The sequence below is a fragment of the Ctenopharyngodon idella genome, chromosome 22 (assembly GCF_019924925.1).
Source record: "Ctenopharyngodon idella isolate HZGC_01 chromosome 22, HZGC01, whole genome shotgun sequence".
Classification (NCBI taxonomy): Eukaryota; Metazoa; Chordata; class Actinopteri; order Cypriniformes; family Xenocyprididae; genus Ctenopharyngodon; species Ctenopharyngodon idella.
The window spans coordinates 8,456,648-8,484,554 of NC_067241.1; the positions used below are offsets into that span (position 1 = coordinate 8,456,648).

The 27,907-nt window shown below is 37.3% G+C and overlaps 1 protein-coding gene across 3 annotated transcripts in view; it reads left to right on the forward strand.

The window, feature by feature from the left end:
* Positions 1-27,907, forward strand: part of LOC127505263 (kelch domain-containing protein 8B-like) — a 123,549-nt gene that overhangs the window by 10,480 nt on the left and 85,162 nt on the right. For 2 of the 3 annotated variants that reach the window (XM_051880703.1, XM_051880702.1), the window contains 2 exons: positions 4,296-4,934; positions 6,553-7,400. In XM_051880703.1, coding sequence (XP_051736663.1) covers positions 7,010-7,400 — 391 coding nt within the window. In that variant the 5' untranslated portion in view covers positions 4,296-4,934; positions 6,553-7,009. The remainder of the gene's footprint in view (positions 1-4,295; positions 4,935-6,552; positions 7,401-27,907) is intronic. The other variant, XM_051880704.1, reaches the window with a different exon arrangement.

Sequence of the window (27,907 nt, forward strand, 5' to 3'; positions counted from 1 at the left end):
TATACAAAACACTTCCCAACCAAAGCATCTTTCTAACTTTAGACAGTCTGTGAATCTCTTTATGATGAGTTATTCTCTATTTCTTCTGGCTGGCTGGCCTATTTTCTCTTATCTCTTAAGAAATAGATTGTGGGGTCAGGGATCAGATAAAGTAGAAGAGAGATCTTTTTCTCTCTTTGTAGTGGGACAGTAAGATAAATGTGTGCAGGGACCCTCAGGCTAGGCATTAGAATAACCTCTTCGGTCTTGTGAGACAGTGTGTTCCCGTTGCATAAATTTCCTGTATAATCATCGCTTACAATTGTAGTGATGTGCATAATGGAGTTAAGAGATAATGATAGGTTTTCGAGCTGTAAGGAGAAGTTGTGCCTTTTGATGTGAGTTTGTCACATTAATAAAACATTTTCTGTGTCACATTACTAGATGTGTTTGGGGACCAGATGTGCATGTGGATCTAGTGGTCAGGTTTTGTCAAAATAAGTTCTCTTTCAGTAATTGGGTGCACAGCGGTGTAAAGTATTTGAGTAAATGTAATTAGTTACTTTCCTTGAGTATCTTTTTGGCTACTTTGTAGTTTTATGGAGTGCCAATGATAATAGCAACTTTTACTCTCTCTACTTGGGGTGGGTTTAGGATTAGGCAATCAGTCAACCCACCTTCACCTCCGTTATCTTGCAGATTTGGCCACTGTAAAGAGAGTAAGTTGCATTTATTTTGCTGGTCCTGAAACGTAACATTAACCTGTAAACTGCTGATGCCTTTCTATGTTTTATTATATTTACAGAGTCCACAAGTGAGACTTATAGGAGTAATAAAACTTAGTAAATCTCTAATATGGACAAAGACATCCAGCTATCGCTGTAGTTGAATAAAATAGAGATAGAGAATGTTTGACTGATTGAACATGAAGAGAATTAACACACCATTGTGCCAGTATATGGTTTATCGGTGATCTTTGTCATCTCGGGTATTTTCATAGGGATAATGTACATTTATAATGCAATACCAATCGACATAGCCTTTATCACTGTATAAAATAATATAATTTCTGCCTCATTCTGTGATAAGAAGCCACAGCAGTTCACAGAAGGAAGTGTAATTGTTCCTTTTGTATGCAATTGTGTGATTCTTCAAATAAGTAAATAAATAAAATAAACAAAATAAAGATTAATTTGACTGACAGCATTATTTAGTTACAACTTATTTTAAGATGTCTGTGTTAGTGTAATTATACATTTAAGTACTGAGTAATAGTAATTAACTACATGTACTTACTATAGGGCTAGGGGTATGATAAGGGTTTGGTTGTAATTATGCATAATTTATAGTTATTACTACATGTAACGTGAAATAAGGACACTGTAAAATAGTGTTACCAATTTTTTTTTTCATATATTTTTCGATATATCGTGATTTCGATATACTTCCTTATAACGATATATCGCAATATATCGTTATCGTGAATTCTTTTGGCCGTAATAATTGTGTAGTGAAAAATCTGATACCGTGGCAGCCCTAGTACGTGCATAAACTTAAAAAAAAGGAAAAAAAAAAAAAAAAAGTTTGTGCGTACAAATAAGTACAACCTGAACTCACCAGTCAGTGGTTCCCATGAGGAAAACAACTTAATGAGAGTGTAAAAATGCAGAGAAGTTTGTGTAAGTGTTTAGGTGTTCGAGGATGGAAAATATCATTAGCTCAGTATAAAAGGAATAGAAGTCAGTCCAAATCACCAAGATGGAAAAACAAACGTATGTATGTGTATACATGATGCTGTTTCCTGCCTTTGGTGGTAGTGGAGATGTTGAGCGGTGAGGCAGTAAATCGTTTGATTGGTTGATTCACCAAGGGAATCCTGGAACATATTTGCTGAGATGTTCTCACACACACACACACACACACACACACACACACACACACACACACACACACAAACACAATGATATAAAACCATTCCCTGCGTTCACACTGTCTTTCTTGTGTTTGCATCCCCAGGCCGCTATATCTAAATTTCTTTGTTTATTTTACCTTATGCTCTGTTTATCTAGTTCTCCCCTGCTGACTGCTTCTGTTTCCTTCGTTTTTTTTTGGTACTCTTTCACAAGCGAAAAGCAAAAAGGGAATCATTTAAATTCTTGTTTATGTATTGTACCTGAGGAAGCAACCATTTTAAAGTATTTTTGTATATTTGGCTATGAGTATACTTACATCAAATATGTCTTAGATTGAGATGCTGCCTTTGCACCTCACATTATAGGAGAAATCTGATGCATTCAGTATGTTTTCATGCCTTTAAGCAGGTGTCTCAGTGTTTTGTGCTACTTTTATGCTGTTTTGAAGACACCCTGCATGTTCTCCAGTGCCCCACCGGCTCAACTCCCTTTCCCTGGGAAACTCTTATGCAGAAGTAATCATGTTTTTGTGCCAAAGGCTAAATGCCTGAGAAATGCGGGGGCTCTTGTGATCGGTGTCTGTCAATGGGAGCGAGAAGAGAGAGTCTGACGTGAGGCAGGAGAGGATGGTGGAGAATGGAAAAAAGGGAACAGTGCTCTTTGCGTGTACATTAGGTTGGACAGAACGTAAGCGGGCATGAAAAATTCAGACTGTGGAGGGATGATGGGAACAGATAAAGAAAGTGTGCTCTTTGAGCCTGGATCAATTGTGAAGTTGCAGGATTAAGGCTGATCAGCCTTCAAAATGTTATCTGGTGCTCAGGCACGGACTTGAACCCGTCTTTAAGAAGGAATAATGCCTCTGTGCCTTTTCCAGTGCAGACAGAGCCAGAAGTCTTACTAAACAGCCATGAGCCTCTGCTGAAACCGAGAACTGTTTGTACAGAATACTTGATTCATCCAACAGTATATTTTTGGAGAACTGTCAGCTGTGCCCAAAGCCAATTCATCTTTCTCACTCAGTATTGTGTTGATGAGGGTTTCCATCTTACAGTTTGACTCCCTTCCTGCTTAGCAATTATAATTCATCCTAGCATAATGAATTAAAACATTTCCATGGGATTCCCTACAGGTTGTATTCTCTACCACATAAACGCACTGCCACCTTTGTGTCTGTCTATCTATCTATTTGTCTATCTGTGTGTTTATCTCTTGCTGACGCTGTTGTCTTTGCAGGCTTTAATCATTTGGACTCATCAACAAGACTGCCATTTGTCAAATAAATGCATACAGTCCTATTGCAAACATCCTTGTCTTAATTAGCATTTTTGTCTTGTTATCCATTTAAAAATATGTAAACCTAATTTATTCAAGACTAATTTACATGAAGCATAATTTGCATATGATATTAAGACTTGATTTAAAAAAATATTGAATTAAGTTTATTCTTTGTTCCATTGACACATTATGTTGCCAGTTTGTTTTAAGTATGTTTAGATATTACTAATGGAAAGCAAGATAAAAATACCCATTAAGAAAATGATTTTTGTAGCATAACTGTGCATCTCTGTTTCTGAATTCTGCTGACTGTCTTTAATTTCATTAAATGTGGTTACTTAAGTTTTGAAGCTTGAAAAAACAAAAAACAAAAAAAAACAATGAATACTTTTTTGGCTTTTATAATCTTTAACAGCTTTTTTGCATTCAGTTTTGCTGTGTGCTCTGGGGATTCAAGGGCCTCTAACTGTCTGAAATTGAGAAATGTGCAAAAATGACGTCTGTACCTGTCTCAGGGTCTCTCATAGTTTCCACCTGGCATTGTTACAGAAAAAAAATAAGTAGAAAAACAGCTTTTACCTTCTTCGGTAGAACACAGCACCCTTAAATTGCACTCGTTTCTGTCAGATTGTGCCTCTTTAGGGCTCTGAGTCTGAATACAGCCATAAGTTAGTGGGGAGACGTGAGTGTAGAAATTTCTCCCTGTGAGCAGACACTTCATAGAAAATCAATTTCGTAGGTTAGGACACCATTACCGCCAAGTCCAAAAAGGTTTTTTAAACATAATGGCACAAGTGAATCTCAATAGGGAGGAAAAAGATGCTTAGGCTTGGCATAATCTGTATTTTTATTATAAAAGTTTTTTTTTTTTTTTTTAATAGTGCTAAAACCATGTTATATGCGCTTAGTTTTGTTGCCATCTGCATTTTTAGCTTCAATATGACTCTATGCAAGATATGATGTCTCTGCCTAATTATAGATAGGAGTCCTTCAAAGAACACAACATAAACATCTGTTTCTCTTCTTGGCTCTCTGCCCTTTTCTCTCTCTCTCTTTTTTTTTTTGCTTTTACTATCGTTCTTCCAGTACTTAGTTTGTTATTGTTAATTCCTCTGTGTTTTCTAGGCGATGCAGACTGGAGCTGATGTTTATCCCGTGGATCTACTGGACAGCATATCCCAGTGACATTATCATCTCCCACAATTCCCAGGAGACTCTTCCTTCTGGAATAAACTCTACAGCTAGGGAACTAGAGCTTAAACATTTGGGATTTTTCCCATGTTTCTGACATTATCTGTAAGAAATGAGACTGAGGCATCTGTCTTTTTTCTCTACATGGAGGAAAGTTAAGGGAATTGTACTAAAGGCTGACCGACAGGATTAATTTTACTTACAAAACTGCTCCTTTACATCTAAACCCAAAGAAGAGCCTGATGGTGTCATATGATCTGGACTGATTGTACTCAGTCGGAGTGCCCAGCGGCAGAACTTTGGCTCCAGATGAAACTGATGTTTTTCCTGCATAATTCTTAGTCAGTCTGGAGTCGTTAGCCCTCCTGCACTGTGTGTTGTAGCATGTGGCTTGGGCTCAACATCCACAGCATCTTAATTACACAGCCGAACCAATTTAGACCACGGAGGAAACATCTCTACATCTGGAGATTGGCTGCCATTTAGAGATCTGCTTTCCTCTTTTTTTGTCATACCTATGCTATTACCCAAAAGATGCCCAAGAGATCCTGCTGTCTCCCAAACATGCACCTAGTAAGTATTTGCATATAATGTCTGTAACCTTTCTCTCCAGCACTGACATCCCATTCATTCCCACATACTGCTATAATGAAGCCTTTAATTAATGATACACAGGTCCAAATTAGCCTGGTTCAGTGACTATCCAGGGCCGTTGGTCCCCGCAGACACAGTGACCTTTGGAGAGGGCCAGACTGCTGCTTTGTGGCCCAACACCCTCACACACACACACACACACACACACACACACACACACACACACACACACACACATCTACCCTTGAGCCCCTGGCAGTAAATAGTGAATGGTAAATGTCAGCACTCTGGCCATTGAATTGTACGGTTTATTTAAATAAGTATAAGAGCAGATCAGATCGGCCCACAATCTCAACCAGCAGCTTGCCTCCATCCACACGTCAGCCTTCGGCAGTCTGAGAATTTTCTCTTTGATTAGAGGGATTATATTTTCCTCACTCTGATGTCATGTCCTGTCCTGTCCTGTATTGTTTTGTTTTTCGTGACTTTGATTTGACATACAAAAGTTTTTCAAATATTAATACTTAAGCAGTTTATTTAAAAAATATATTTTCTAATGAAAAAAAGTAATAAAATAAAAGTGCTTACAAAATACTTAAAGGGTTAGTTCACCCAAAAATTAAAATTATCCCATGATTTACTCTCCCTCAAGCCATCCTAGGTGTATACGAGTATCTTCTTTCAGACGAACACAATCAGAGATATATTTAAAAACATTCTGGCTCTTCCAAGCTTTATAATGGTAGTAAATGAGTCCAAAAAAAGTGCATCCATCCATCATAAAAATAATCCATACGGCTCCAGGGGGTTAATAAAGGCCTTCTGAAGAGAAGCGATGGGTTTTTGTAAGAAAAATATCCATATTTAAAACTTTATTATTATTTACAATAATAACTAGCTTCCGACAGACGGCCATATGCATCAATTTGCGGTGGAAGAGTCACATCTGACCCAACGCATAATGTAATGATGAATGCAGAAGCGCAGACGATAGAGAAAAACAAAACACCGGTCACGAATTAGAAGTCTACAACGAGAATTTTTAAAGAGAAATGTCGGAGGATTTTGAAAAAAGGGAAGAGGAGCTTGAGTTTGTTGCACAGCCCTATTTGTTTGAACCGCGAGAGGCGTCTAAGCTTACGATACTCCTACATCCTGCGTCATACATCGCATCAGGGGTTACTCTTGTGGCGCAAGTCCACTTGCGCAGTATGCCTATGGTCGTCTGCCAGAAGCTAGATCTTTTAAGTTTTAAATATGGGTATTTTTCTTACAAAAACCCATTGCTTTGCTTCAAAAGGCCTTTCATTCTTTTAATTCTTTTTTTCTTTGACATTTTTTGACTTTATGCCCTCCCCCCAAAAATATAAAACTGAATTTTAATATAAAAATTAAAAACGTACTCATCATAGAAAAGGTTTATTCAAATCATTGTATGTATGAATTGCATTTTTAATATATTTCAGAATAAATTAATAGATAAAAAGCAACAACAAATTATGCATGGGATTCACCAAGTAAATTGAACTCATTTGATTATGTTGTCTTTTATCTTGCGCTTGCTTTGTTACTGTCTCTCTTTTTCTCTTCCTCGCAGCGTCAGGCATGAGGGTCACACTGACACTTTTGGCAGGGCTACAGAAAGGGATCCAGCTACACGTTCCACGTGGATAAATTAGTTTATTTCGTGTCGGAGTTACACATTCTTTCCATATTTTTTACAACTGCACAGCTCGTGGAAGACGACGGGAAAGACTTAAAAGGGCCTGATGCACCTTTTAAGAGCAGCGACAAAAATGAATAAATCATCAAGAGGGAGTGAGGGCTAGTTCTTCACAGACAGCGCTTAAGGAAACGCTCTCCCCCCCGCCCCCACCTGCCGGCTCTGAGCGTGCGAGAGCTAGAACTGAGGTCTCTGGCAGACTGACAGTTGCAGCCTCTCCTGCTCTCTAGCCTGGCGTTTTGTTGATGCATTTGCCTTGATTTTCACGTTCCTCTGCCCTCCCTCTCCGTGCCCGTGTCATGCTCTGTTGCCGGCGTGCCGTCCTGGAGCCATGCCCATCCCAGAGATGGCTTTGAGCCCGGTGAAGTCTCTGTACTGGGAGGTGTTCCCCTCCATGGCCATGCAGCGGGTGTACTGCACGCCCGTGCTCTGGGCCGGGCGTCTCTATGTGCTGGGGGGCTGCAGCGAGAACGGCCTCCCTTTGGACTCCGCCGAGGTGCTGGATCTGGAGAGCCAGCGCTGGTGCGAGCTGCCCCCTCTCCCCACTGCTCGGGCCGGGGCATCCGCCGTGGCCGTCGGAGACCAGCTGATGGTCATGGGAGGCATGGATGCGCAGCAGAGCCCACTGGCCTCGGTGGAGGTGTATCACCCTGACGAGGGCAAGTGGGAGAGGAAGACGGGACTGGGGCAACCCTCCATGGGCATCACCACGCTGGAGAAAGGTAAGAAGTGTTTGCTCCTCATTTTGACCAATTCCTTATTGAAAAGACCTGCATTGGATGCTGGTTTGCGAGAGTGCACTGGTTGATCCGCCTCATCGGATAAACTGTACTAGTCAACTAGCATCACCATCAAAGTTTTTTGTTATTACACTGCAAAAAAAAAAATTTCCAATTAAAAGAAAGTCTAAAAATCCTTAAAACTTGAAGCAAAATTAATATTTTCAGACTTGTTTTCAGAGAATGGGCCCTTAATTATGCTGATTTTTCTTACCCTATTGTCAAATTAGTCATGTATGAACCTGTCTAAATATTGTTAGTTTATGCCTAATTTGACAATGGGGTAAGAAAAATAAACTTAATTACAGGCATATTCTCTGAAAACAAGTCATAGTATTTTATGCTGTTTTACTCATAGGACTGATGACAATAAGCCTATCCATGGAGAAAAAAAATGTTTAATAATCAATAAAAAATAATGTTTTCCTTACACCTTGAATGCATGTAATCGTACACATATTAATCAGTATTTTCCATATATTTTTCCACATTTATTTTAAGAAAAAACCCCCCACATTTTTATAATTAACTTAATTTTTTAATTCGTTAATTTCATGACTTTTTGGTACGCTTTTGTACGTCACACTACACACATTTTAAAAGACTAATTGACCTTGACACATGGTCATCTCTGTAATATAATTTTCTGATTTGTTTTTGTACATGTTTCTGCATGTTATGCCACATGACTTTGATTTGATAGACAAAAGTTTTTCCAAATATTAATAATGCTGAAGCAGTTTTTTTTATTTTTTTATTTTTTTTTTTATTATCAAATGAATAAAAATAAAAGTCTATGCTTACAAAGCATGTAAGGTTTTATTTTCAAGAATTTCATTCTTTGAATCTGTTTTTTTTTTTTTTTTTTTTTTTTTTTTTTTTATGATATTAGGACAGTTGTATCACCCTGACATTTTTTGGCCTTATGTTACCCAAAGATGTCGAACTGAACTTTAATATAGAAATTAAAAACATACTCATCATAAAAAAGATTTATTCAATTTATTGTATGCATGGATTGCATTTTAATGTATTTTAGAATAAATAATAAAAAAAGAGACAAAAATAGCATCATGTCATTGACCAAGCAAATTGATCTAATTTTAAGGATGTTTAGAAGTTGTTGTTTTCCTGTAGAAACAACAACAAAACAAGACAATAATATTTCTTACCCACATCACTGTCTTGTCAGTGTCAGTGTATTAATTTCTGCTGTTGTAGTTTCTCAGACTAAACTGTCATTGTTTGGTTCTCAAACCTCAGTGAGCAGCAGTGCGTAGAAAGACATCAGACTGTAATTGGGGAAAACAAAGTTTGATTCCTCTCTTGTTTTTTTGCTGCTTCCTGTCAGAGCACGATTAGCTGTATAATCTTGGATGCTGTTATCTTTAGTACAATCACTGCGGTTGTAATGAATGTCTCTCGCCGGCCGGCGCCTCTGGAGTGCTCCGGATATACTAGCTCCAAATCAAGGCATCAGTCATGCCACACAAAGAATTACACTGCAGAGAAAAGTCTCTCTCACAAACTCTCCCTCCTCTCTGGCTTGTGTAGGTGTTTGTTCAGGTGACAGTTTATCTAGTTTGAGACCCCGAGGAAGAGTGTTTATTCACAGGGATTCACTTCTGCTAAGCCACATTGCACCAGCTGAGCTGCATTCAGGCCGGGACAGATCTGTCTGTGGGTCCATGTTAAAACTATCAGCAAGACCTGTGTGGATTCATATGCAGGAGAGAGATCATGAACCTGTGGCTTTTTAAACAATACTTCAGTTAGCCTACAGAATTATAAATGATCTTCTCATTTACATAGAGCAGCAGAGCCTTTGAAATTAGCATGTGAGTTGTGGGCTAGACATTTGCCATTAAAAAATAATATTGAGACATATTAAAAAGGCCATATCATGAATATGTTCATCTCCTTATAAATTTGGTCAAGGTTCCTTGCACCAGAAACTAGTAATTTACTTTTGTATGACACTTTTTTACTTCCACAGTCTAGCCTTTTTCACAATTAATAATAATAGTTAATAATAAATAATTATTAGTATTATTAAGCATCATAATGTTATTATTTATAATAATAATTAATAATAATTCACCTAAATAATTCCTTGTATTGTTCCAGACCTGTATTACATTATTTCCTCTGTGGAACACAAAAAGCCTTCTGAAGTCGTACTGACCAAAGGAACAGACCAAAATTTAAGGCATTGATTTCATCTTATCCAGTCAGTGAGACTTAAGAACTGAGAAAGACCAGATTTGTTAACAGATCATTGAAATGATCCAAGAACGAGTAAAAGGCGAACTATTCCTTTAAGACAGTCTTTTGCTACTGTACCTTTTAAGAGATATAAATGACCTCTGCTATGATTGACTAACCTCTGCATGTAAAAGTGTGGCACTGCTTAGACATGGCAGACTTGCTGTCAGGTACAATTGATATGAATTTGTAGCCTCTTTTGTGTGTGAAAGAACATGAGCACACCAGGGAAGGAGCTGCAGGATTGTGTGTTTATCCATGTGCATTTGTGCGTTTATAATGATCCCAGTCTCCATAAAGTTGTTCATTTTCTAGGCACACAAATCATACAAGAATATAAATACCAGCACGATCCATGCCTTGCCTTATTAGAACAAGTGCATGCTAATTGCCATATGCCACCACCATGTGGACTGATAATTAAACCTGAAAGATGTTATTATACAGCTTTCTGGAATGCTTGTTTCTTATTGGTCAAATATTTTTTTATAAAATAACCGCTAAATTTGACCTTTGTCAGTGGCATCCGACCATATACACATCTCTCCGTGGTCTTTCTTCTTCCCGCATAATAAAACGTTTTCAGATAATTCAAGTACATTTGTTTATTTATTTACTTAGTAGTTGTTTAATAAATGTCGTAATTTCAGTAAGGACCTCAACAAATTAAAAGTGTTTTATGTCATTGTGAAGGGGTTTATGTGAGATCTAGCAACTGGCCAGATTGTTCTTTAGGTGATCCTGACACAACTTTTCTCTCATTTTTGAATTGACAGTCTATCACGTCACCTTTTACTATCAGTGTATCTTTGTAATTCATTTATCCTCTTGTGTCGCAAAACACATTAAGGTCCTGAAACAGGTCGTTTGAAGCCATAATTCAGTTCTAGGCTTTGGTATCAAAGACCTCTGTTTTCACCTCTCTCTTTCTGTCAGCGGAGCTTGTTCTCTTTGATATCCTTCACGTCATCTTAGAGACAAAATGTTTTGAGGGTCCAATCTGTATTTGTATGGCTTTGAAATCCCATTTTGCATTGCACCCCTTTGCCTTATTGGACACATTCTGTATCCGAATATCTATCTGGGTCTGAGCCAAACCATCTGGATCTTGTAAATAACATATCCCATACTGGATTTGATCTCAAAGTTTAGGAAGAAAAATGCTTTTTTTTTTTTTTTTTTTTTTTTTTTGATGCTGATGCTGTTTGTGATAATGACAATAATAGAGACTTGAGCTGGAGAAGTGCAGCTGTGGCCAGTCGAAACCACAGAAGTCCTTTCTCATATTTGTTCTGGTGTGCGCTGTTGTCTAGCGAGACGTTTGAGTGTGTGCTGTGGTGTGAGGATGTGTCAGAATCATGCTGACCTGTTTGTCACTAGGACAGCATTTTTGAGTGGATGGCTATTTAGGCAGACAAGGTCTTTTTGATTTCAGACTATCGCTCTGAAGACAATGTGACTGTCATCTAGGGTTGCCAACCATACTATATAATACAGAATCATCCTGTGTTAAACCCAGTGCAGGATACATTTTGTCTTGTGTTTTAGTGTTTTGCTCCTGATATACAGCTTTGGCATTTTTGTCGATTTAGTGTCAGTGTTATAAATTACAGAATAGAATGGAAAACAAATAGCAAACGATGAATGTGAAACACAGACAGGTTTTTTGCGAGCTGTATATGAAAGCCGTAACACATGCTGTTATATTATTACATGCATATATTCACCATTACAGTAAAAATAGAAATATTTTTAAATATTATTACAATTTAAAATGACTGGTTTTCTGTTTTAATATATTTTAAAATGTAATTTATTCCTGTGATGGCAAAGCTGAATTTTCAGCATCATTACTCCAGTTTTCAGTGTCACATGATCCTTCAGAAATCATTCTAATATGCTGATTTGCTGCTCAAGAAATATTTCTTATTATTATCAGTGTTGAAAACAACTTTGCTGCCTAATATTATTGGTGAGATTCTTTGAAGAAGAAAGTTCAAAAGAACATTTATTTGAAATAGAAATCTTTTGTAACATTATAAATGTCTTTTACTCTCACTTTTGATCAATATAATGCATCCTTGCTGAATAAAAGTATTTAGTTCTTTAAAACAATATTACTGACCCCAAACTTCTGAATGATAGTGCATGTATTTTGTGAATGGTGAAATAAAGACACTCAGTCACTTTCAGTCAGTTTCCTGTGCATTGGTGCACATTTTCACTGGATTTGTTGCATGTGTTCATTAAAAAATGTTGAATAAAAAGTAGGGCTGCACGATAATTACACTGATTACACTGATAATCACAATATTATTTTGCTCAAATTATAATCATGATTATTAATCACAATTATTCTCATTTGAAAAAACAAAAAACAAATAAATGGTTGCCATATTGAGAAGATTAAATAAAACACTGGGCAGAAAATGTATCCTTTTAAGAGAAAATCCCAGTTTGGGGGATTTATTCTCCTGACATCTGGCAACCCCAAGCAGGAAAGACAGTGGAGGCTTGTTACCAATGCAAGATAACAAATGTCTAAAAAAAAAAAAAAAAAATATTCAGGACAAATAATCAGTCGGGCAAATATCGCAATGATTAAAAAAATCAATTACAACTTATACGATTACAAAATTACAGAAATATGATTAATTGTGCAGCCCTAATACAACGTTTTATTGAATTTTGATTTATTTGATAGTTTAGTTTTATGAATGTGGGCATATTTGAGCCAAACTTGTCAGTTACAGGACAGATTACAATCAAAGACAGATTACCAGATTTTGATCCTAACTAATTTTTGACCAAATTTATAATTACTGCGCAGCAGAATTTTTTAGTGTTATAATTCACCTATGCAGCTAAATTGATATGTGATTATTAGCCATAACCTGACAATAAATTTTGACTTCATCTGTGTCAGCCTGAATTTTACTATTGGTGCATCCATAAAAAACAGTAATATCGGCAGATAAGTATTTATAGTTTCTGTCATCCATCTATAATTATATAAAAAAAAAAAAATTCAACAGATGCAATAAACTCGTGTCAGTAAGACAAAATCTAAATGATTTGGTCTCAAATGCATTTTAGTATTATTTCAGTCAAATGGTGACGCATCTATTTTTGTACACATGCTTCTTTGATACACTGTCATTCTGTAACTCTTTGTTTACAGTGTGGTTAGTTACCTGCCACTTCACATACATCTTAAAAAGCATATGTAGTATATAGATAAAGTTCTTCCTAATTTGTTTTAGAAAGAAACAGTATGTCGTTATTTTCTTCTGCTTAAGTTTGCAACCCTCCAAACATCACACCTATGGGCCTGTGACACTTGACTCTTTCTCTTTCTGTGATTACTGCTATCTGTATCTCCCACTCTACCATCCCTCTCACTTCCCTGCCATCATTCGATCAAGAGAGCATTCTTGTTGCTAGGCAACAGGTGTGTAAATCTGTGTGTGTGTGTGTGTTTGCATTTGTGTGTGTGTTTGACCCAGAGACATTTTTAGAACGGAACAGGCTGAGTTGCAATGCCAATCCATGATTCACTCGCTGATGTGCTACTCGCCTCTTTCCCTCTTCATGAGAGGCAAAAAGAAGTGCTTATTGCCCTTCTGCCCCCTTAATACCCATAATGCCCTCTGTGTTCATCAGATACACCAAGAGAATCTCTCAATTCACTTGCTCTGATAGTCCATCTGTTTGACCCAAACAGGGTTTTTTTTCACCATGTCCTCTAGTAGACACACTCTCTGCAGTTTTTACACTCACTTACTTTTAAAAGAAGTACTTCTGTTTAAGGACAGTTTGTCCATCCGTTATAGAAGCATCTTAAAAGAAGCTTTTGGGTTGTACAGTAGCCCCAGGAGATGATTTTAAAGCATGTCTCTGCTGTAATCCTGGTGGATCCATTTGGTCCACTTTTCCTAGAAGTAGGTGATTCAAGCTAAGTGAGCTTTTCCTCAGTGAATTATGCAGAAATGCAGTGAACGTGCTGCTGCTTCAAAAGATAGCTGTACTGTACATGTAAAAATCGAGGTCAGCTCTAACAATGTTCCTCATTATTGAGCACTAAAACTTTGTGATAAAATCTTGTTGTGCCATAAGATTGTGTTAATGCTAAACAAAGGCATGTGGACAAGAAAATGCAGAAAATTTGCTTACAAAGTGTTGGCGAAGCTGTAGCTTGACAAGCTATAAGCTATTTATGCTTTCAACTAATTAAACTACAGATGAATTATGAATAATATTTAGGTCTGTGATTTAAAGCAGATATAAATGCTTAGCTGTTTGCATTTGTAATATGCTTTGAATATATACTTGAATGAGCATTTGCATTTTTAATAACATTCGAGACTCTTCCATTTTGATTGACATATATAATTGGTTAATTATACAGTAGTCTGTTAACACACTCAGAATTCAGAATATGGATGGATGGATGGATGGATGGCTGGCTGGATGGATGGATGCTCTTTTTGTCAGTGGAAATGTTTCAAATGAGCCCCGGTCCACCTCTCCATAAATTTAGAAACTCTTATGTAATAAATTCTTGTAGCACATAAACATTTGTCATTGATTGAAAGCATATGCAGAAAGCATGCAAACAAGACACATGGCATCAACTCGCTGAAGTGCCTGAGTGTTTGAAGTGTTGAGTCTTGAGAACCTGACATGTGGTGTCATGAAAAATTATGAGACCACACCTTCTAGGATACCTTCTATAGGATAAGGCCCTGCAGTCTCATAATTATTCATGAGACACTGTAGTGCATTCTGTGATGTTGATTTCAGAAGAAAATAGACCAAAAATTCCTAAATTTATCATTTTCCTTTTTAGTTTCCTTTTTCACATTGTCTGTACAACATACCCGTGACCATCCACAATCTATTTTAAAAATATGCTTGACATGATTTAGAATCAGAATCATTTTTTTTTTTTTTTTTTTTTTAAAGCACAAAACAGTGGGGATTTTTGAATTAACAATTTTATTTTGATTATCATTTTAGCATAACATGTTTGATTGACTCAGCATATTTAGTTGTAAGTAGGGTTCAGTATTTAACGATTCAGATTCTGCTTATCGATTCCGATTCTTATTGATTCCTAATTTCCAAAAAAATAAATAAAAAAAACTTAGATATCTTTCACATTTATTCTAAGTCTTATTGCAAAACATTTTATTTTAGCTGAATGCCATGAACAAAAACCAGGAGGCTAAAGAACACTTACACAAGGAACTTTTGCCTGTGGTTTAAAAATACCTTGCAAAAACAACTAGCCTGACCAATATAAATTTCAAGCATTATTAAGTAAATACTCAGTAATTAAAAAAGAACAAACAAATTAGCAATCACACAAATAAATACAGCTGAACAAAGATACGATTGAAATGAACAGTGTTTTAAAATAACACTGCACTTTATAAATAAAATATGTTACAAATAAAGTTACAAAAGTTATTCAGTCAAGAACAGCGAGTGAATTTTCTTTTTTGTCTTTTGTTGTTTGAATAACGTTATTGTAGAGACGGCAGCAGAACTATTAGGCTGCTGTCATTTTAAGAGCTGCACGGATCCAATATACTGTTACACATGCGTTTTCTTTGTCCGACTGTGTTTTTACGAGGATATTTTGACATATTTTTGTGTGTGTTTGTCCTTTCAAGTGCAAAAAGACACTGAAGAGAACTCCGTTCAATATTGCGTGTGCTTTGGATGTGTGTGCAGCACAGAAAACAGTGTGCAGGTTCTTGCAGTTGAATGGTTCAAAGTCATATTAAAATACAAACAAAGGAATGGATAAGAGGAATCAATTTTAATTTAAGTACTTAATTATCCGATAATCAGAATTGGAATCGATTTTTGATTCCCAACCCTAGCACAATACAAGGCGTGAAAATAACAATGTAGTATGCTACTGAAAAATTTACTTAAGGTGGGGTGTTTCTGGTCTGCAGTGGTCAGTATCTATCAAAAGTGGTCCAAAGAAGGAACAGTGTTGAACCGGTGACAGGGTCATGGGTGGCCAAGGCTCATTGATGCACGTGGGGAGCGAAGGCTGGCCCGTGTGGTCCGATCCAACAGACGAGCTACTGTAGCTCAGATTGCTCAAGAAGTTAATGTTGGTTCTGATAAAAAGGTGTCACAATACACAGTGCATCGCAGTTTGTTTCGTATGGGGCTGCAAAAAGAGGCAACAGTGGGCATGTGAGCATCAGAACTGGACCACGGAGCAATGGAAGAATGTGGAGCACAATGGAAGTTTTGAGGAGCACAACAACGAGTTTGAAGTGTTGACTTGTTGACCTCCAAATTCCCCAGATCTCAATCCAATCCAGAATCTGTGGAATATGCTGAACAAACAAGTCCGATCCATGGAGGCTTCACCTCGCAACTTACAGGACTTAAAGGACCGACAGGTCAGGGCTGTTTTGGCAGCAAAAGGGGGACCAACACAATATTAGGAAGGTGGTCATAATGTTATGCCTGATGAGTGTAACTATTTATTAATTTATTATTATTAATTAATATTATTATTTTGATGTTAATACTAATACTATTTAAAAGTATTTATTACTTAGAAATATTATGATAAAAATCAACAGGTTCATTTTAACATTTGTTTTATAATGTGTAGTTTCTGAGTATCGTTTTTTTTTTTTTTTTAACTTGCATATTATCTGTGTGGTTTTCAAAGAGGAGGACGTGTTACACCACCTGTCTGTGTTGACATCTGCATATTGTGTCTAGCTTATACTAAGTGACAGATGAATTTTGGCCAATATATAGTTCGATTGCAGAGTTTTATTGAATCGCACCATCTTTGACTTAAATAGTTAATTGCATAATTTTTTAGATACAACAGTTGATGCGTCTGTGGAAAAAAAAAAAAGTGAAGCTTTTTAGTTTTGTTTCACTTAAAATAAACAACAAAGTTTTTCATAAATAAGCTGCAGTGTTTTTGTTCCAATTTACAGTGCTGATAATGTTGTTTTTGAATGATATTTTGCGAAGGCAAGATGTGCAGTTCATCTGATGTGGCCTTGTTAGCGCATGTCTTAATGCAACCCATGTTGTGTGTAGGTGTGCAAGCTGCTGATAGAATGTTACTAGGCTAGCATGTGTTTGTCATTTGGTTATCACCACAGCCGTGAAGATGATGTCGTGTTTGTGTGTGCATGTGTTTGTGTGATCTCATTATATAAATTTGTCTGGGGAGTGAGTGGAGATGCAGATCACTATGGTAACACATCCATCTCTGCTTCATGTAGGGACGAGACAGCTGTGCAAACAAACACATTTTAAACTCTAAAATTCTTGAAAAATGAAAGTTTCACCTACTAATACTTTCATTATTAGATGTGGTGACTTCCGACACAGATGGTGCTCAAAGAATACAATGCAGCTATTGCACGCACACGGATATCCTGACCGTAAGCCTTCATTACGGCGCACACATACATGCAATCTGAAATAAAAGATGCGGAAACCATTAGTCCCTTCCTCTCTGCCATTGTGCGAAGGCTGTTTGATGTTGCTTTGCGACCTCTGTGTGCGGAATACGTTTGATCGCTGTGTGGTGCGCGGGACACTTTCTTCTGAGGAAGCGTGAAGAATAGGGAAGAATACATACAACTGCTAATTTCCATCGTCTCTCTCTGTCCCATCTCGCTTTCTTTCTGACACCTGTGTTGAGGTGCATTTTTGATGCTCATCTAATTGAGCTGATCTAAATGCATCCTCAATCACTGTAGAGCTCATTAGTCTTCTGAAACCAGCCAACCTGTGTGTGTGTGTGTGTCTGTGTATTTGTGTGTATGGTGTGTGTATCTGAATATGTGTGAGATTTTATGGAAATTGTTTGTCTGTCCTTTGTTTCATTCAGAGATCTTTTTTGAAGTCACATTGCCCTCAATACCTAAAATGTTATTGTAAATACTATTAAATAAATATTTCTTTCTGTATCCATACAATCACAGTTGTTGTCTAAAGCAGTTGCATTGAGATTATTTTACATCAGGACATCAAGTGGCCACTCAACGAATAACTCAGGCATAACATTATGACCACTGACAGGTGAAGTGAATAACACTGATTATCTCTTCATCATGGCTCCTGTTAGTGGGTGGGATATATTAGGCAGCAAGTGAACATTTTGTCCTCAAAGTTGATGTGTTTAGAAGCAGGAAAAATGGGCAAGCATACGGATTTGAGTTTGACAAGGGCCAAATTGTGATGGCTAGACGACTGGATCAGAGCATCTCCAAAACTGCAGCTCTTGTGGGGTGTTCCCAGTCTGCAGTGGTCAGTATCTATCAAAAGTGGTCCAAGGAAGGAACAGTGGTGAACTGGCGACAGGGTCATGGGTGGCCAAGGCTCATTGATGCACGTGGGGAGCGAAGGCTGGCCTGTGTGGTCCGATCCAACAGACGAGCTACCGTAGCTCAAATTGCTCAAGAAGTTAATGCTGGTTCTGATAGAAAGGTGTCAAAATACACAGTGCATCGCAGTTTGTTGCGTATGGGGCTGCAAAAAGCATCAACAGTGGGCACGTAAGCATCAGAACTGGACCATGGAGCAATGGAAGAAGGTAGAGCACAATGGAAGTTTTGAGGAGCACAACAACGAGTTTGAAGTGTTGACTTGTTGACCTCCAAATTCCCCAGATCTCAATCCGCCGTCTGTGGGATGTGCTGAACAAACAAGTCCGATCCACGGAGGCTTCACCTCGCAACTTACAGGACTTAAAGGATTTGTTGCTAACAGTCTAGTGGAGAACATGCCTCGACGGGTCAGGGCTGTTTTGGCAGCAAAAGGGGGACCAACACAATATTAGGAAGGTGGTCATAATGTTATGCCTGATTCAGATTCTTTCTAGGTGTCTCTTAAATTTAAATGATTTCATGCTCATGCCAGCTGATAATTTACAACACAAAGCACATTTTATGTATTTAATATATTCTGGGTCATTTTTTTTTTAACCTTGCATCGTTTTTTTTTAAGGTGGAGGACATTATGCAACCTGTCCATGTTGACGTGCAAATTTTGTCTTGCTTCTTCCAAATGACAGATGATTTTGGGCCAGAATACAGTACAATTGGATTGGAAAACACTATCTTTGACTTGGACAGTTAGTTGCATTTTATTATTTGCATTTGCCATTGTCAGAATAGACCTGTGACCCATTAGATTAGAACTACTCTGAAGTATTCTGGGAAATGTAGTTGTTCTGTCCTTTTGAATGTTCATCAATCACCTTGATCTGCGTCCGCAGACTTCTTCAGGTTAGCTTTAGAGAAATCCCTCAGTGTACTTGAGCTTCTGCTACAATTTAACGCTCTGAAAGGAAGACGATTAGAGAGTTTCTTCCACAAGAAGTAATTGTCTCAGAGCTGGTGACTTGTAACTTTCCTCACCCCACTTAAAGATTATTTTCCTTCCCCAGGGGAGCTTTGGGGGATTGTGCTTCTCTGACAGTCAATGCTTTTGCCGCAGGCACAGATACAGTCCACAGCTAAAGTGTTGAGCTCACTTTCGCAAAATCCTGCAGATGTCTTTATTTTTCACAATCTGTTCACATGCATGTACATAGTGCCATAGATACTTTTTGCCATGTGTTTAATGCTTTCAGAAAATCTTGGGTTTGTGGAAATGTAGTTAAATTAAAGGAGATATGTAATTTTGGCACAGAATAGAAAATAATGACTACTCTTACCACCAACTCTTCAAACGAATTGTCCCATACAGAGTTTGTCCATTGAGCTTAAGAAGCCATAACAGTTTTTTTGTAAGCAACATTTAAATGGCAAGTATTTCATTGCATTATGGTAGTTTTTTATTTTTTTGTTCTGTTTTTTGGGAGGGCTTTTCCCCCCTCTGTCGTGTTTTTGTGGTGCCATCAACCTATCAACATTGTTAGCGTGTTACTTGCCTTCAGAGTGATTTGTCACATGACATTTGTGGCTCAGCTAATTGTCTTAAAAGGGCTGATTGGCTATGAACAGCTGGCATTGAGATAAATGGGAATACTGATGGATTGCTTCCTCAAGATATTATAGACATCCTTCATCACTCAAACGAAAAGCCATTTTCTTTAAGCACTGCAGTGTTGACTCTTTCAGAAAATCAACCTGCAAATGACTTGGTAGTAGTTTCTAAATATTAAATTGGGATAGGAGTATTTTAACAAAGCTAAGCTATTAAGTCATAATCTTAAAGACAACCTGAGCTGCAGTTTGTTACCTATTTTACTTCTGTAATTGTATGTATTTTCGAGTGAAAGAGGAAAACATAGGGCATGACTGGATTTTATTCATCAGGAATGGCCTAGATCGTGAATAGCTGTTACTAGAATGCAGAATGGATCCCAGATGAATGTTAAAACAGTAGCCCTTTTCACACATACAGTCTTTACTGTTAAATTACCTTTAAGAGATTAGGTGTGAACAGGACCTTTTCAAAAATTCCATTAAATCAGTTCTGGCAATTCCCCAGTATGAGCTTTAGTAACATTACCAGAAAATTACCAGTATGATGCTGTGTGTGAACTAAGAACAGGATTACCAGTATGAGCACGTAAGAGGTCAGAAAGCGAAGATCTGTCAAAGCTGTTTACGGTAAGCTCCGCTGCTTTGGATTGTTTTTCTATGTAAACATACCCAAGACGGAGGTCTGACCATTGCACTGCGTCTCATGCTCGAAACCATGCTTTCTTTTCCATTCATCAGCGGCGCGACTCTGCAGTTATTATGGAAATTCCATCTAGCAGGCAACAAAGCGCAGTGAGGGTTGGTAGTTGGTACACCATAGCTCCAAAAGTAGACAAAATATTTATTGCATGTTCTCACCAAAAGTAACGTTTCGAGCCATGTGGCTGTTCATCATCTGCAGTTATTGTGTACTGTAGTAACTGCAATAATATAGTAGCTATTATACGTCTTGTTTTTACTGCGTTCTGTGTGATCATCACACCTGTCGCTCTGAAAGGGTTAGTTCACCCAAAAATAAAAATAATGTCATTTATTACTCACTCTCATGCCGTTCTACACCCGTAAGACCTTCTTTCATCTTCGGAACACAAATTAGGATATTTTTGATGAAATCCGATGGCTCAGTGAGGCCTCTATTGCCAGCAAGTTAATTTACACTTTCAGTGCCCAGAAAGCTACTAAAGACATATTTAAAACAGTTCATGTGACTACAGTGGTTCAACCTTAATGTTATAAAGCATCGAGAATACTTTTTGTGCACCAAAAAAACAAAATAACGACTTTTCAACAATATCTAGCGATGGCCGATTTCAAAACACTGCTTCGAAGCTTTACGAATCTTTTGTTTCGAATTAGTGGTTCGGAGCGCCAAAGTCACACGATTTCAGCAGTTTGGCAGTTTGACACGCAATCTGAACCACTGATTTATGAGGGTGAGTAATAAATGACATTATTTTCATTTTTGGGTGAACTAACCCTTGAAGTAAAGAAAAATTTAGTCAAATTGGACAGAAGAATTGGATGAAGAAAATGGCTCAGTGTTTTAAGGTCTTTTCCGATGATTGAAATCACAGAGTTTACCAGTATTTTGGTACTGATGTGTGAATGGTATCTTTCCGGTAAAAAGATGGAATGATGTTGCTTGTGTGAACAGCACATTTGTGTATTTACTGGAAAAGTTGTTCTGGACATTTTTTATCATCTCTGCTAAATCATTCACAACAAGACCAGGAAATTAAAGTAAAACGGTCAGCTTCATGTTGGCTTTAAGGTGGTATGTGGCTTTATTTCACTCTCTATGATATAAACTTATCAGTCAAGCTATTCATGATTTATTCAGTTTAAAGAAAAACAACTGTATTTGGATAGAAAAAAAACAAGATATGTAACGTTTGATATTTCTTTTGCTTATCTAGTAAATTTACAGTTTGAAGGTGTTTTTAAATGCACGTTAAAAAAACATACTTTGTGATAGTTCAATAAACATAAAACGGAAATGATGGCGAGAGATGGTTGATATTCCTTTCTACATCAGACCAGACTTCAAAGTCATTTCAGTGTTTGTGTGCTCTAGGCGTCAGCTGTCTGAGCTCCTGCTGAGACGGACGTACCTGAGCACAGAGAAGATGTGCGGGTCAGGCATCTTCCTTTTACCAGTCCTCTGTGTTGACTTACCCAGCGGCTGTTATTTAGAGTGCTCTCAGAGTTTCACAGAGGAGAGATAGAGGTCAGAGCTAATTTTGAGAAAGCTATATCCCCCCTTGAGCAGGTGGCAGAAGACTATTCTATCCCACAATCCCTTGCCTCAAGAGTTCACTGTGTGCTGCTTTGTGCCAGCTGTTACACTTGCAGAGTCTTTGTGAACCGTGGTGTGGCCCAGTGGGGCTCTAGCTTGTCGGCCATACATCATTCCCCAATCCATCCTGAGGCCAGTCTACACCTGAGCCTGTTCACCTAATTATTTAACATTTAATATATGCTTTTTATCAAGAGGAGCTCCAGTAAACTAATCGCAGGAACAGGCCCCTTAGGAAAGGTTAGGAAAAATCATCATTTAATCACCCTCGTGTTGATTTTTTTTTTTTTTCCTCTGAAAAAGGCAGACTACAAACTATGCTCACTAACATTTTAATTGGCTACTTATCTTGCAGTTTCATAACTTCTTGAGTTTTCTGGCTCAGTGGCTAACATTTGTTTATTTTACATCATTTACTCCAAAGCCAAAGGGCCTTGTTGCTGTTTCCTATGGAAGCTTGTTTCTGCCATGGAATAAAGCAATTTAAAAGATAATTGCAACTTTTTATCTCCCAATTCTGACTTTTTTCTCAGAATTGCGAGTTTAGCCTATAACTCACAATTCTGACTATAAGTCGGAGTTGTGTGTTATAAAGTCAGAATTTTGAGATATAAACTAAGTTATGAAGTCAGGATTGGAAGATATAAATTCACAATTCTGACTTTATAACATGCAATTGTGACTTTGTATCACACAATTCGGACTTTACGACTCGCAATTGTGAGTTTACATCACGCAATTCGGAGAGAAAAGTCAGAATTGTAAGAGAAAAAGTCGAAATTACCTTTTTTATTTTTTATTCAGTGGCGGAAACAAGCTTCCATACACTGTAAAAATTAATTGTTGGTTTAACTTAAAGTTACCTGGTTGACTTAATTTTGAGTTCATTGAAATTAAAAATTCGAGTCAATACAATGAAGGCGATTGGTTTAATCAACAAACTCAAAATATGATATGAACCACATTTAATTATTGAAGTTGATTTGACAAAAGAAAAAATGTTGTGATAAATCATGAAAATAATTTTTTACAGTGTAGTTTCCCCTAATCTCTATATCCAGAATCATCTTTAAATGTGCCCACTTAAAACTGTATATGTTTGTGTGTGTGTATCAAAGTCTTGACGTAAGGAATGCCATTTCTGGATCCAAGCCCCAGGTCGTTTCACTTAAGAATGCCATTTCGACGGCTGTTTATGAGCGCTATTTATTCATATTAAACATTTAACATTTTAAAAAGTTAAACATTTAAAATACTTGGTCTATACAACAGTCTCCGTGCTCACAGTGTCACAGACATTAATATATTAATGATTTATAAGATGAATCACTGTCTGGCCATGCGGGATTTTGGTATGGAGATAAAGGTTATGATTATAATTTTTTTGTAATATTACACCACATCATGTGTGTATATTAGCACCGTTTGTTGTTTTCTTGTGGTATAAGATAGAACGTTTGGACCTGGAAGCGCTGCCGCATGACGTCAGACTTAACCGAATATCCACATGATAATGATTGTAGTTATTTGTAGTTATAATGGAGGAATTTATAAGTGCAGTGAATTAAACTAGTACTGTGGACTACTTTTATGCTTCTTATGTTGTACTTTTTGTTAGATGTGGTCACTATAAATTGTCATTGTATGGAAAGGAGCTTCATGAAGACTGTAATATCACCTTTACTCTTGGAAATGCAAACTAGCACTGGTGAGTTCATTTTTATGAAATATGCATCAGACGCTGTGTGCACGGACTGTGGGTGGGCCTTGGGCTTGCCATCTGAGGCTGAGATGACATAGTAACAGTCAGGTAAAGCAGATTGCTAGAGTTGTTTGTAGCTGCTGTTGTCTCTCAGACACAGATCAGTGACCATATGCAGATGACTGAAAGTCAGTTGTCAGAGGTCCGTGCTGCCATCGCACTGTACATTGACCTTGAGGATATCTTGTGCATGCATGATGAAACAAGAGAGCAGCACTCCATTGTTGCAGGCCTCGCGCTCTCCCGCTCCCGTTGTGAGTCTAGATTGTAGCTGAGTAGCGTCAATTTGAGGGAAGGCAGATGCTCCATCACAGCAGGGATATTCTTGTAAAAGAGCACACATGGGAGAATGCTGTCTGGTCAAGTAACTCTCCTTGGGCTTGCGATTGATCACAAAATTTGATATGTTAAACCTTGAATCATTCCAGAGAATGCAATGTACTTTACAGAAAAAAATAGCAGTCTGTTTTTAATGTTTTATTTTGCAGTTTCATAATGATCCGCGTTTTCTAGCCCAGTGGGTTCTCCTGTATACTTACTGTATACTTCAGTCACATAATGAATGTCAAGTGATCCACTTCTCTTAAGTCCCTGAGCAAGAAAATGAGTTGGTTTTACATCATTGCCTTCATTCACAGTGCCTTTTGCAGTTTTTCCCCCTTTGTGCGTCATGCCCATTCAAACGTGCCGCCTCAGATTATGAATCAAATGGATTTTAAAGGTCCACTGAAGTGCCTGCATTATTCACATGAACGCGCAGCATTATTCAATTTATTGACGTAATTTCCACTGAAACAGGAAGACAGGGCGGGACATAACGAACAGCTCCTCCCCTTTTTAAAAAAAATAGCCAATAGTGTTTCGTTTATATCTCGACCAGAGCTGTTGAGCTCGGTAAAGCCTCAGTTTCCTTCTAATCTCTAACCGTTTCTCCTCCTAATCTCCTCCACATTGCTTTAAAATATAGTATTCTGTACATAATTCAAATGGGATACGTTTTGTGGTGTGCACCGACTTGCGGATATGATCCGTGGTATCGTATCTCTGGACTGGAGCAGACTGTGCTTGTGCTGCGGCGGTTCGCATGACTAACGTGAAACCAGACCTCATTCGCCTCAATAGAAAGCATATTTACACTATCTTAATCCTTCCATATCCCCTATATAGTGCACTGTGTTTCACTTGTCATGTAGAAAATAGTAAATGTGTGAACAAGTGACCGATTTCAGCTGCAGATTCAACGTCTATGTATAATGTAGGGAGCGGGATACTTTAGATTCTAGAAAGCATTTGATTGGACTGATGAGAAGCTGAAGTGCAGAGTGTCTTTTTTCACATGCTTTATTACACAGACAGATAAAAAACATAGGACAGTACAGTGAAGGGAAATTTGTCTGCACTTTCTTTTATCTTATCTCTGAATAATAATCAAAACAGCATAGAGAAAAAAAAGGTTAATTCAGACAAGAACTAGATGAACAATAGATAATCTCCCCCCACCCATAAAATCCTCAGGAGGATTATCAAGAAACTACAATGTCTATAATAATAATAATAATAATAAATAATAATAATAATAATGCAGAGTGATTTCATCAAAATCATTGATCCACATTGGCGAAAGTGAGACTGTAAGTTTTGAACGCTTATATCTTCTAAATGTGAATTTTGTCATTGTTTTGGAGCACACTAACTTAGATAAGAGATAGATAACAGTAAGACTATCATATACATAACATAATAAGCCAAAAAACTTCAATTTTGATTTCATGGCAACTTTAAATGCAACCCGACAAAAAACGAACAAACAAAAAAAAACAACAAAAAAAACATTTGTTTTGGGATGGATCATAATGGCTGATAAAAATCTAAAAAATAAATAAAAAAACTCTTAATATACTATTCAATTGGTGTGAATACCTAGTTTATCTAGGCATGAGTTTTCATTTGATATTACTTTTGTGACAGTGATTGTCCCTCTGTGTGCTGTCGGTTGCTGACACATGATCTGGTTTAAATGTTGTTGTTTTTTCTTGATTTTTAGTGGGGGCACTGTGCTGGTAGTCAGTTTGTAGAGCAAAACATTCTTAGAAAAGTTGTGCCTTTAAATTCAAAGCATTGGCCATACTTGGCACTGCCACACAATACTATTGTAGATCATATTTAGAGGATTTTGTTTTGTTTGTAACAAGTTGTGTCTTTAAATTCAAAGTACTATACTACAGTGCATCCATACACATGCCACTGCCACAAACAGGTTTTTAAGATGCTCTATTTTTTTTTTTAAATTCAAACACCCCCTAAGAAACATGTCTGATTGTGGTCAGGTAAACCTTGAATGAAGATTGAATAGGCAACTATACATTTGCCCCTGTGTACATCCATTATTTCAGCTTGGCTGAACCTCAGTGAGAATTGTGGACCATTTAAGAGGAGTTTTACTGGCAATTCAGCTAATGCTTCTTCTGGCACTTACTCTAAAGTGGCCCACTAAGTAATGAACGGCCAAGAGGGCCAGTGGGGATAAATTTAATGCACTCTGTTTCCACCCATCATCTTTTCAGTCATGTTGATCTTCATTACTCACTGATTTTTGCCTTCCTTCTGTCTTCCGCATTATTATTATTATTAGATATTCCTTTTCAACCTGTCTTTCTTTTTTTATAATGTTTCTTCATCCACAGCTTTGTTACATCCTTCAGTAATTTTAAATCAGTTTAAATCTTTCTGCTTTCTGAAACGCATACATTCCACTTCCACTTCATCTTCTCTAAAAATAATAATAAAACAAGCACACGTCATGTTCATTCAATATCAAATCACAAGTAGTTCATTTTCACTTCTGTTTCTATGGCAATGGGTAGCTCTGTGGAAAAGTCAAACCATTGGCAAATAATTAACCCTTCTTGTGGTTTAGTTTGACACTGACGCAGTAAAGTCGTGATGTGGTGCCCACAGAGACAGATGGAGTTTAGATTCTTTTACATGTATTTATTCATTCTTTTATCTAATATTTGTATTTGTTTGTTTGTTTATTGGTTTTGTTTGTTTATTATTTATTTTTAATTAAAAATTTTTTTGCCGAACATCATCTGAATGCCTGAAAGTCTGAGTGAAATAACAAAATAAAATTCAGCCAAATGCTCCACTGTTACTGATATACGTTTACAGCCAAATTTTAATTTGTTGCAAGTTGAGCAACATTTGAACCGCCTCAGAAGGCAAGAAATATTCCGTCAGTCAGATCAGCTCATGGTCAAGATACAGCCGATTAGATACAGATGAAACAACATTTTCCAGCACACATACTGATGTAACACACATATATATATATGTATATGTATATATATATATATGTATATATATATATATATATATATATATGTATGTGTGTAAAGGCTCTTGCATTTGAATCAGTCCCTGAAGAAACTAATAATTGAATAATACATGAGCATGCGAATATGTGTTTGTGTTTGTCAGTGCCTGAACGAGAGCAAAAGTTGTGTGCCTACACACTATAGATCTCAAAGGGCAATTGTTTGAAAATGTTTATCTGCTTAGCTTGATATCACTACCCAGCATGCCTGTTTCACACTGTATCTCTAAAAAAAAAAAAACCTGCGAAAACGTGTTTGCTTTCATCTGGTGCCACGAAAGAACTCAGTGCTTATTGATTCCTTGAATTCATTTGTTATTTTGCACTTGTGGAGGAGAATTTAAACTTTTTTTCTTGGTCCAAAAATACACGCAGACTCTTTCACCAGGTGATCAACTGGCGCTGTGAATTTGATATCGTCGATGCAGCGACATGCTGATGAAGAACTTTCACTCATTAGCGCATATGTCTCTGAACCTCTCCTGCAGACAAGTGCATTCATCTTGTTCTGCTTAAATGCCACTACTGCAGTCAGAGTACAGAAACTCATAAATCTCCAGAGAACTGTTGCTCTGTCAACTTTTATTCAGCCTGGAAATTCAGCACTATCACAGAGGAGCTGAAGCCCAGCTCACACTGTGATCACGACACTGTTCAACTTTTGCTCGACTGAGATTATTGCCATAGTAACCAGTTATGGTTCCTAAATCCTCTAGGTTTTCTCCAGGATTTATGGATTATGGATTTATG